At 27.1% G+C, this 12,476-nt stretch overlaps 1 protein-coding gene across 5 annotated transcripts in view; it reads right to left on the bottom strand.

The window, feature by feature from the left end:
- Positions 1–12,476, bottom strand: part of LOC145186633 (uncharacterized) — a 48,716-nt gene that overhangs the window by 29,496 nt on the left and 6,744 nt on the right. For 4 of the 5 annotated variants that reach the window (XM_090095765.1, XM_090095766.1, XM_090095768.1 and 1 more), the window contains exons 7-19: positions 12,356–12,451; positions 12,070–12,192; positions 11,673–11,795; positions 11,453–11,566; positions 11,169–11,282; positions 10,926–11,048; positions 10,721–10,843; positions 9,845–9,973; positions 9,396–9,714; positions 5,730–5,908; positions 2,201–2,323; positions 1,796–1,927; positions 1,507–1,629 (exon numbers count right to left, since the gene is read on the bottom strand). In XM_090095765.1, coding sequence (XP_089951891.1) covers positions 1,507–1,629; positions 1,796–1,927; positions 2,201–2,323; positions 5,730–5,908; positions 9,396–9,714; positions 9,845–9,973; positions 10,721–10,843; positions 10,926–11,048; positions 11,169–11,282; positions 11,453–11,566; positions 11,673–11,795; positions 12,070–12,192; positions 12,356–12,451 — 1,821 coding nt within the window. The remainder of the gene's footprint in view (positions 1–1,506; positions 1,630–1,795; positions 1,928–2,200; positions 2,324–5,729; positions 5,909–9,395; positions 9,715–9,844; positions 9,974–10,720; positions 10,844–10,925; positions 11,049–11,168; positions 11,283–11,452; positions 11,567–11,672; positions 11,796–12,069; positions 12,193–12,355; positions 12,452–12,476) is intronic. The other variant, XM_090095767.1, reaches the window with a different exon arrangement.

The following is a 12,476-nucleotide window of genomic DNA, read 5'->3' as shown; positions in this document are numbered from 1 at the left end:
CATGGAATTCTATGGGTTACCAATTAAAGTTCAGAAAAGGTAGGATCCAAGGTGCAAGGATTGGAACCCATGTAAACATAATTGAAACTCATGGACTAAAATTTGGCACCCATGAGGTAACAATGAAGCTCATGGTGTGCAACATGGTGTGCATCCATGAACACATGGTATCCCATGATTTAACGATAAGGTCTTATAGAACTTCATGGGATTTCCATTGAATTTATTATTATTATGATCGTTATTGGTATCCTTATCATTATTATTATTATTATTATTATTATTATTATTATTATTATTATTATTATTATTATTATTATTATTATTATTATTATTATTATTATTATTATTATTATTATTATTATTATTATTATTATTATTATTATTATTATTATTATTATTATTATTATTATTATTATTATTATTATTATTATTATTATTATTATTATTATTATTATTATTATTATTATTATTATTATTATTATTATTATTATTATTATTATTATTATTATTATTATTATTATTATTATTATTATTATTATTATTATTATTATTATTATTATTATTATTATTATTATTATTATTATTATTATTATTATTATTATTATTATTATTATTATTATTATTATTATTATTATTATTATTATTATTATTATTATTATTATTATTATTATTATTATTATTATTATTATTATTATTATTATTATTATTATTATTATTATTATTATTATTATTATTATTATTATTATTATTATTATTATTATTATTATTATTATTATTATTATTATTATTATTATTATTATTATTATTATTATTATTATTATTATTATTATTATTATTATTATTATTATTATTATTATTATTACTATCATTATCATTATCATTATCATTATAATTATCATTATTATCATTATCATTACCATTATCATTATCATTATTATCATTATCATTATTATTATTATTATCATTATTATTATCATTATCATTATCATTATCATTATCATTATCATTATCATTATCATTATCATTATCATTATCATTATCATTATCATTATTATTATTATTATTATTATTATTATTATTATTATTATTATTATTATTATTATTATTATTATTATTATTATTATTATTATTATTATTATTATTTATTATTATTATTATTATTATTATTATTATTATTATTATTATTATTATTATTATTATTATTATTATTATTATTATTATTATTATTATTATTATTATTATTATTATTATTATTATTATTATTATTATTATTATTATTATTATTATTATTATTATTATTATTATTATTATTATTATTATTATTATTATTATTATTATTATTATTATTATTATTATTATTATTATTATTTATTATTATTATTATTATTATCATTATTATTATTATTATCATTGTGCAATAAAATATTAGTTTCCAAAAAGAAAACTGCTGCAAAATTAATACCATGTAAAAACTAGAAATAATTATGAAAAAAAGTTAGTAACCTTCACATATAAGAGAATAATAGTTGTAAAGAAATCCTTTAGGGCATAAACAAATATATGATCCATTCAAATTTTTGCAAGTCATATTGTATCCTTTACACAAATTTATACACTCATCAATGTCTAAATAAAGATAAAATTTACACTTAAACGTTAATACTTATATTCATCAAAAACTTTAAAATTTATAGGGTAAAAAACTTACTTGCTTTTAGGGATCATTCTGATATTGTGAAGAGATAATCGCCTTATAAAAAGTAGGTAAAAAATTTTTAGAAGAATATATAACCTTCACAAAGCTTTTGTCCCAAAACCAATCGCCATCCAGCTTGGCATGAACAGAAGTAACTACCCTTCAAGTTGTTACACATACTGTTACTCCAAGTGCAATCATGGCTACCATCTCCACATTCATCTATATCTAAAATAAATTCTTTTCATATTTGTTATAGTAATCAAAATTAAAGAATATGAAGACAAAGTTCAAGAAAATACTCAATTTTACATGCTTCAAAAGGTTGATGTGCCATAAATGCAAGAAGATGTAAGATAATATATGTATGAGGGAGGTACATATTAAGATGGTACTTAGCTTAAATCTATGAACCTATTGATCATACATAATCATCTAAACTATACAATCATAAACATAATGATAGATAAAAAAATCTTAAAAACACATTTTAAACTTTACCTGAGCATATGAACTTATCACTCACATATGTATAGCCATTTTGACAAGTGCAAACCATGTAAGTGGAATTCTCTGAAATACACAACTCTTGCTCATTTGACTGGCATTGTTTGGAACAGTCTCCTGGTTAAAGACACTTTAAAATAATTTTTTGATCAAGTTGTTTTGTTTTGATTTTTTTTTTTTTTTTCCTTTTCTTTGTTTAAAGAATTCATTTTTTGCATTAATGTAATAAATGTTAAAAAAATTTTATCATGCCTAATAATAAAACTAATCCTATAAATCTTTAGAAAGGGCTTAAGTCAAAACTAGTGAGATCAAAAGTGCATAACTACAGTTATCTCGTTAAAATATTCATAGTATCAAACATTTTAATGTTTACATGTAGTAGGAATGTAATATATACAATATAAAAATACCTTAAGTATGTAAGGATATAATGAACTTACACGTAGGAATTTTCAAACATTAATACTGCTGTCTCAAAAAGTTGGTCAAATTGACTTATGCCCTTAATACCCGGGACCAAAGAAATATCAAATTGAAAATCCCAGATTATATTTTTTGACAATAAAACTACTTATATACTGGAAACTGGTGCAAAATGAGGTAAAGGAGCATAAATGGTTTTTTGTAAATAAACCTTATTATAAGTATGGAAACAAAGAAATAGTGATTAGTTTTCAATTATCATTAAAACAAGTTGCCACCATCAGTTGAATTAGTTTAAAATTTTTGCCAAAGTAGTCTTAACTAAGTAAATATGGCTTCAAAAAAACCTTGATATAATTTTAGACTCACATGATATGATGCAGTAATTTGATATTTCATGTGGCATGTTAAAGCCTGCATTAAATTTAACTAATATAGAATGGTATTATAAAAACATTTGAATTTTTAAAAGTATGAACTTTTCCTAAATGTAGAACTGTTTTTAGTAATATGCCACCAATGGGGTATAATGGAGTAGGAAATATCAGGCATATTGGGGTATTCCCCATTTTACCCTAAATGTTTTTTTTTTTTTAATGAATTACAGACTAATCATATACAAAAGTTTTACAAAAATAAAATAATTTTTTATACTGAATATATTTATGCTCCATATACCATATATCTTCTGTGTATATTTTGAGTTCATATATATATGTGTGTGTGTATATATACACATGTTTGTGTGTAAAGAATGCAAAAGGAAATAAACTTGTCACACATATTCAGCTGATGGAAAAGATGCTTTTCAGGCTCAGCTCATCTGAGCTCAGAAAGTTGGTGTATGAGCAGGCAGTTAGAAATGATAAGAAACATGGTTTTAATAACAACCTTAGGGTTGCCAGTTATGACTGGTATAAAGGTTTCATGGAGAGATATTCCAAACATTTACCTCTTTGTTAACCTGAAACTACATCTATTTTTTTTTCTTTACTAGAAGAAATGTGGGTACAAAAAAAGCTACATGTTGAAAACATCTGGAATTGTGACAAAACAGCTTTTTCTTCAGCTTAAAAGTGTCTCTCTAAAGTTGTATCAACCAAAGGGAAGAGGCAAGTTGGTTCTTTCTCTTTAGCTGATAGGGGTCAGCTTGTCACAGCAGTTATTTGCTCTTCAGCAAGTGGGAGGTACATGCCACCCATGATGATCCAGAATTAATTGATGGAGCCAGAATTAATTAATTAATGAATGAAGCCAGAATTAATTGATGGAGCACCATTAGGTACCTGGGCTGAATGTCACTCAAGCGGGTGGATACAAAAAGAATTGCTTACTGTTCGGTTAAAAAGAATTTATTCTGGTGCCAAAATAAGCTCTAAAGTTCTACTTACTTTAGATGGACATAAATCTCACGCTAAAAGTATTGAAATGATTTAAATTGCAAGAGAAAATGGTGTAATTCTTCTGTCTGCCTCCTCATTGCACACAATGAATGCAGCCCTTAGATTTGATTTTTATGAAACCACATAGTACTTGCTATGAAAATGATATCAGGAAATGGTTGAGAAGTAATCCTGGGCATGTGATCACTCAATTTCAAATAGCTGCACTTTTTGGCTCACCCTACCTGTAAGCTACCACAATAATAAATGCCATAAATGGCTTTCAAAAAGCCAGCATATGGCCAGTTAATAGAAATTTTTTTTCCAAAGATTCTGGCAGCATAAACTACTGATGATTTCAGTGAAACATCTCCTGTTACTTGTGACATGACAATTACCAGCCACCTCTGTGCTTCTGCCCAGTTATTCACTGGCTACTAAGACACAAATATCTGCTTTTAGAAGCAGTATGAACACTTCTAACAGTCATACAATGGCTTCTATGAACCAATCATCTGATTGCACCAGCACATTGTTCAATTCCTCCAGCATTTTAGGTGCTTCTATTAGCAATCCTAATACTACATCATTTCAAAAAGTCTCCAAGGTTTATTATTCCAGTTCAAATGAAATCTAATTGAAATGTTGTCAAAACTTACAAATCTTTGAAAAACCAAAGCAGGGATTGCAAAGGAGACTATCAAGGCAGAGAGGAAAAACTGCATTTCTGACCATCTCTCCATATAAAACATCACTATTAGACACCCTGAGTAAAAATGTGCTGATTGCTTAAAAAAAAAGGGAAAAGATTCAAAATCACAAACAAAAACGGTTTTGCATTAAAAAATAAAAAAAAAAAGAAAATGCTGAAGTGTCTGGAGAAAAACTATTTCTGCATCAATCAAGGGGAAAATGATGAAAAAGTCAGAGGAAGACTCTCCCTGTCAAGAAAATTACTCAGCTAGTGTTGAAAGTTAGGTTCCTTGTTGTGATTGACACAGATGGGCACATTACTCATTTTCCATTATATACCTCATTTTTCCTAAGTATGGGGCAAAGCGTTTTTTTTTTCAAATACAGTACAATCTCTCTAATTCGAATTTCATGGGGAAAAATAAAAGTTCGAATTAGAGAGATTTTCGAATTGTAGAAAGTTGATTTTTTTCAAATATTCTGGTGAAACTACAAATAGAGATAAAAAAACAAATAGTGATTCTTCGGCCTAAATACAATAGAGATTATGTGTTTTAAACTTTTTTATTTAAATAAAAAACTCAGTAATTGTAGATCGCCTTTTTTTGAATATAAGCTCATTTGTTTGAAACATTTAAGTACAGCTTTGTTGACATGATAATACGTATCAACCTTCACCCGTTTAGCTAAATTTCCTTGAAAAATTGATTTACAGAGAGATTCTCACTAAAGGGTCCGAAAAATCCAATCGAGTTATGGAGGTTTTCAAATTAAGGAGATTCGAATTAGAGAGATTGTACTTTATTTTTAAATGCTGCATAAATTTTTTTAAATCAATTCTATTGGCTTCTTTCTTTGATATTAGTTTGTATTGTATTAAAAAAAATGCTTTAAGTTATTTTTGTCAGTTTTTTTAAATCTTTTTCTAAAGAACCCATTTATGCCCCAGTTTCCCCTTTTTTCTTAATTTATTTATAAAGTTATAAAACTACATTCAGCAAATATTTGAAAAAGAAGTTTACTTATTCGTATTGAACTGAGCTGATTGTTAGTCAATAAAGCTGGATAAAGACTATTTCCATATAGCTGTAATCCAACAGCCATATGTCCTCCATAGTTGTATGCAAGCATAACAGCTTCAATGTAATACCTTTGATTAACCTTCAACATGATTATCTGAGAAACTTGCTCCTCAGGATACCTTTTAAAACAATAAAATAAATTAGTATGACAGTTAAAAGATAATCCAATGATAATTATCTTTTAAAGTTAACTGAAGAATTAATAAAAGATAATCTGTTGATGGTAAATAGATTTCATTATGCTAAGTATTTGCATTTATGTGTAAGCATCACTTTGATGAATTTCTTTAAATGTGGTTGAGACAGTTTTATGGTGATCACACTTTTTTCTAGAAATAATTGTAAATAACACCTGATGACTAAAAAATGAAACAACTTTAAAATTGTTATTATAGCCATAGTTACATAGCTATCAAATTTAATTTAAAATAAATTTATAAACAATTATATGATATTTAAAAATATATATTTATTGGTTTTCAATAACATCATTAAAAGCAATTCGACATAGAGGAACTGAAGTCATTGAGGCATAACGTTTTGCCACTTCCGGATACATTTTGTTAAGACAATTCACGATACACCGTTTGAGTTGAGGAATGCTTGTTGCTTGCCAATTATCTTTGTAGACTAAGCCTTTCAACTAACCCCAAAAGTCCTTAATTGGTCGAGCATCTGGTACATTGGGTGGATTTTTTACCTTTGGCAGGTATTTGATGTTATTGGCATCAAGAAAAGAAACCACTTCCTTTGCATAGTGCGAGCAAGCTAAATCTGGCCAGAACAAGTACTCTTCATTTTTATAATCTTCATCAATGAAGGGTATTAACCGCTTGTGGAGACATCCAATATATGCTTGTTTGTTAATTGCCTGGTCACTTTCAAAAAACATTGGTTTTGAAGTCCCTTTGGGCGATATAGTCAAAGGGACTAACACCTTTTCCTTGTACTTCTTCTTTCTTTTGAATTTGATGTCGCTAGTTGTAGATGACACGTCGCTAGAATAGAAGCCGCCATTGCCAGCCAATGTTGTATTCGCATATGTGAAATATGATTCGCCATCTAAGACAAAATCAAAAGTCCTAAAATTGCAATATATATGCTGACACAAAGGTTTGATTTGAGCTAGTTGGCTTTCGCTTTGATGTGGAATCTTTTTCTTCTTGTAATATCTAATATTCGTCTTGTTTTTAAGAATTTTAGATATATACGATTGGTCACAATCAAATCTTCAAATTACTTGACATTGTGAAACACTGTGATGATGATCAAATGTCTTTTTCAATTGGTCTATGTGCTATTTGTCCATTTTTTTCGCCTTTATTATTGTCTACACGTTCTAGAGCTTGATACATGTTCGCTTTCGATGCTCCTTCATCTAGAAAGTGTTTTACTGTGAAGATTTTTGGCTTTTCCAGATGTAAATTTCTAAACTGGCAAATATGTTTTCTTAGGTCTTCTTGCAAACTTGTTTTATACGGAGCCATTTTAATTAGTTCTTAAAACTATAATAGCCATTTTAATTAATATTTTAAAACTATAATATAATTTTAAAAGAGTATTAAATTCCCTATAAATATACTAACTTATTTCAATTGCATGATTATGAATAGCATACATAAATTAATTTAAATTTTGTCTCATTTTTTAGTCATCAGGTGTTATTACCCAAAACTCAGCTAAAAATGTAAGTTACCCATAAAACATTTGGTCTTATTAGTAAAGTTAGCAATATTCAGGATTCAAAATATTTTTTGTATCTCTAGTATAAAGCTCAGTTGGGTTGGGTTTGTGGGTAAATATATCCATATCATTCAATGAATCTCAACCAAATTTAAATAAATGTTTAAGAAACATTTGGTGTTTTCATATTAAATTTTTAATGTTTTTTTAAATGATTTTTATTAACTCTTTGATGCATCAAATTGTGTTTCATATTCTAAATTTGATTTTTAATAATGTTTTTTAAACAATTTCTATTTACTGTTAGAAATATTAAAATATGTTTCATATTAAATTTTTAATAATCTTCTTTTATTATTTCGTATAATTATTCATCATGGCAGGCAAAGTCCTTTTAGTGTTGAAGAAAAGTGATACAAGCAACATCTCAATAGAAACAAAAAAAACTTTCATCTAAATTAAAAACTTTTATCAACGAAAGTGCAGTGTCAAATGTCATTTCACAAAGAACAAGCTCTTCAAAAACAAATATTTCTCCTTGGTCTCAGATCAAAATTTATTACTTTATTAAAACTATTTAATTTTTTATTACTAGAAAATCATGCCTCCAATGAAAAAAAATCCACAGGACAATTATCTCAAAGTGCTACCAGGAAAGCAAAGTTAAGAGCCAGTAAAACCTTTTCAGAAAGAGACAGCCAGCTAATTGATCTGAGAAAAAGAGCTGCAACCATCAGGGCTAATGATTCAAAGTCTTCTCCCTGGTAAATGTAGAACTTACAGGTCTGTGGATATTATCACAGATCCAGCTCAAGTAGTTCTATATCCAACAGAATTTCCAAATTCCTTGGAGACCTCGGGACTTCTGACTCACATTCTTGCACTCAAAGTTGGAGCACCTATAATGTTGCTCAGAAATTCATATCCATCAAAGTTGTGCAATGGAACACATCTTTTGGTCAAGAACCTGTTTCCTAACATCATTGAAGCAACAGTTTTAACAGGATGTACCAAAGATGAAGATGTTTTCTTTCCCAGAATTCCTCTTACACCTTCAGATCTGTTGTTTGATTTTATACAGCTTCAGTTTCCAATTCATCTTGCATTTGTCATGTCAATCAACAAAGCACAGGGACAGCTTTTGAAAGTTGCAGGGGTCCATTTTGAAACCCCATGCTTTTCTCATAGACGGTTGTATATGGCATGCTCTCGAGTTAGAATGCCTCAAAATTTTTTCATCTAGCACCAGATGGAAAAACAAAGAATGTTGTGTATTAAAAAGCTCTTATCTAACACCCAGGATAGTTGTCTTTTTTATTTATTTGCTTGATTTGATTCTTTATTAGGATAAATAACTTGAAAAATATTGTCTCACAACCATTATTTTTAAGGGTTTTGTATATGCTAAATTCTTACTTTCTACAATTTATAATTAAATATCCCGGGCAACGCTGGGTACTTCAGCTAGTTATCTTATAAAAAGCAAACAAATTTCACTTGAAAAGGTTTTCAATTTGTAAAATGTTTCTTCATTGTAGAATAATAATTTAGTCTAACTGAATATTAAAATAATTGACTCCACCTAAATACTAAAAAATTTTAGTCAAACTGAATATATGCAGCCGCATAGACCATCAGCAATTTCAACCTTAGAGTTCAAACTCAATAATTAAACTTTAAGAAAAAAACCTGCATTTAAGTATTGCTTTTTGCTTTTATCCTAATGCAAAACTTTGTAAAACCTATCATTTTTAAAACAATAGATCTGTAATTGTAAAAAAAAATAGTAAGCTGTAATTGTAGACACAGCCTGATAGTCAGCAATAATAGGGTTTTTGCTGACTATCAGACTGCATCTACAATTACAGCCTACTGTAATTTGAGCAGATAGAATATATTTTTGAAAAATTACAAAATTCTTACTGAGTCCAGTTGTAATGTATACTTGATTGAGTTTGATTTATAAGAATTCTTTTTTTACCAGGATCATTATCTGCACTCAAATATAATTGACAGATGTCTTTACAAGAGCTGTAAAATGTGTAATTGCCAGAAATCCTCACTTGAACCCATCCACGAAACCTTTCTCCATGATAATCACTAATATTTGTAAAAGTGTCAAAACTTCTGAGAGTGTCATACAAATCAGGATTTTTTGGAAAGTTTGGACTGTCTTTTAGATTTTCTATGCTGTACATACTAGACACATTCAAGTAAACTTCCTGAACCAATCCTCTAGAGTCTATGAGAAAATATAACATTTCTTTTATGAAAATTTGTAAAAAAAATTTTAAAAAGAAGAAATTTGAGAGTTACTAGTGAGCCACAAAAAAACAGTCAAATAATTTATAGAATAAAATATAAAACCAAACCCTGGCAATTAACAGTCGTGTAATTAAAAAAGAATCCAACACTACAGGTGCACTCATAAGAGCCATTAAGATTTACACATACTGCATTATCTTTATCTTTAATGCAATAAGTTAGACACTCATCGATATCTAAACAAAACAGAATTAAACTTAAGTATTAAAACAAATTTTCAATAAGACCTTAAAAAAAAAGAATGTTAACTAAAACTAAAAAGGTTTGAGTAAAGTATGAAATCAGAATTGCAAATGTAAAGTGATAAAATTCAAAAAAGAACAACAATCTTTGTCCAGATCTCATGGATGAGTAAAATAAAATGCTACATGTAATATACTACATGTAAAATGCTACATGTAATATACAGTAAAACTAAATTCATACATACTTTAACTACTATAAAAGTTTAAAAACCATTCTAATGGAAGCTTTACAGTTATACAAAAACGAAGGTAAATGTTTTGAGTTTATAGGCATAATTTTGCTAAAAAAAATTTTTAACTTGCAGCAAAAAATAACTTTCTTTTAATGATTTTTATAAATCTTTTATTTCTTTAACTTTTCTGATTTTCTAACTGCAAAACTATTTTATTCATAATAAAAAACTGCCAATATAGAATAGGATTCATATCATATAATAAGCAGAAATGAGATAAAATAGAAATAAAATAGAAGAAAAAAGAAGAAATAAGGAAAACCATAAAAGTGAATTAAGTTAAATAACTTTAACTAATCTAAAATTATGTTGTTAAACAAAAAAAAAAAATTATTTTATAAAGCAAAATTAAAATAAATTGAAGCAATCCTTCTATTAATTCTACGCAATTGATATTGACAATAAATGTAATAATGACAAAATACTACAAAATAAAAGCAACAACCTTCACATCTGAAGCTAGTGTAATTATAAAAGAATCCAGTTGGACAAATACATTCGAATGATCCATTCAAGTTATTGCAAATTAGTTCTTGACCCTTACATAAGCTGAAGCATTCATTGACATCTAGAGTATAGTTTATCATAAACTTATTTTACTTTTTCATACAAGAGCAATATTTAGAATAATATATAGTTAATATTCAAACCTTCACATTGGAGACTAGTAAAATTGTAAAAAAATCCAGAAGGACAGACACATTCAAATGATCCAATCAAATTACTGCATGTTGCATGGATGCATTTAAAGATGTCAATACATTCATCAATGTCTGTTGAAAAAAAGGTATTAGAACACTTATAAACAAATTTTCTTTATTTATTTTTTACTTAAGAGTAGAGAAAATAAAATAAGCATATTAACTTAAGCCAATCATTAAAAAAAATAAAACCTTCACACTGCATAGATGTGTAATTGAAATTAAATCCAGAGGGACAGTTGCATTCAAATGACCCAATTAAGTTATTGCATGTGAAATTAACACAAAGATTTACATGTTTAAAATCTAAAATGAAATCTCTAAAAATCAAAAAGAAAACCTATAATGAAGTCTGAGAGAAAATCAATTTGTTAATTGATGCTTTTTTTTTAATATAAATTGTCAGGCTGGATATTTATCAGAGCAGCCTTTAGCATTCACATAGGAATGAAAGACTAATTGATTATTAGAAAAACCTTCACATTTGAGAATTGTATAATTGTACAGGAATCCATAAGGACAAGCACATTCAAATGATTCATTCCAGTTATTGCATGCAAACTTGTTATGATTGCAGAGATTAATGCATGCTAAAAGAGAATCATATTTTGAAATAACTGTTATCTTTAGAAAACTAAATATTTCAATTGAATTGTTTTAAAATTACAACTAATACAACTGCAAATAAAGTCGAACCATCACATTGGAGACTTGTATAGTTGTAAAAAAATCCAGAAGGACAAGTGCATTCATATGATCCAACCAAGTTATTGCATGTGAAATTGTTGCATTTGGAGATGTTCACACATTCATCAATATCTGTTATAAGTAAAAGACTATACAACAACAACATTTTTTATTTTATCTTTTTTTATTCGGTCAAGCTTACAAGTTTGGTAAATAAATGAGAGTAAAACAAAACACAAAAAAACAATTTCTTGCTCAGTTTTTCACTTTGGAAACATGTAATCTTTTATTTGGAAACAAGAAAAATCACAAATTTGAGTTTTTTTTATAGTTGAACAATGCAAATTTTGAACAATAATCAATATTTAAAGCACAAAAAGAAAAGAACTGTAACAGAAGAACAAACCATGGCATTGGAGACTGCTATAATTGTATAAGAATCCAGGCGGACAAGCACACTCAACCAATCCATTCAGGTTATTGCATATAAACCGATCCTCCTTACACAGGTTAACACATTCATTTAGATCTTTAATACAAAATAAAAGCAGCATTTTATTCTCAGAAACTGAAAAAAAAATCATCAGATGGAAAAAATTACCAAACTTTAAGAGATACTAAGAGTTAACAAGCCTTTGAAAGTTTATGAATTCTTATCAAAATTTTATTTGAAAATTTAGAAAAAAACAAACCTTCACATTTCTGGCTGGTATAATTGTACATGTAACCAGAGGGACATACACATTCAAATGATCGATTCCAATTATTACATATTAACAAACCATCATCTTAGCAAAGATTAAACATTAAATA

The sequence above is a fragment of the Hydra viridissima genome, unplaced genomic scaffold (assembly GCF_058129835.1).
Source record: "Hydra viridissima isolate aposymbiotic clone 2 unplaced genomic scaffold, HvirCarnegie_v1 scaffold_8, whole genome shotgun sequence".
Classification (NCBI taxonomy): domain Eukaryota; kingdom Metazoa; phylum Cnidaria; class Hydrozoa; order Anthoathecata; family Hydridae; genus Hydra; species Hydra viridissima.
The sequence above is the reverse complement of the archived record's forward strand: the minus strand, read 5'-3'. Positions and strand labels throughout refer to the sequence as shown.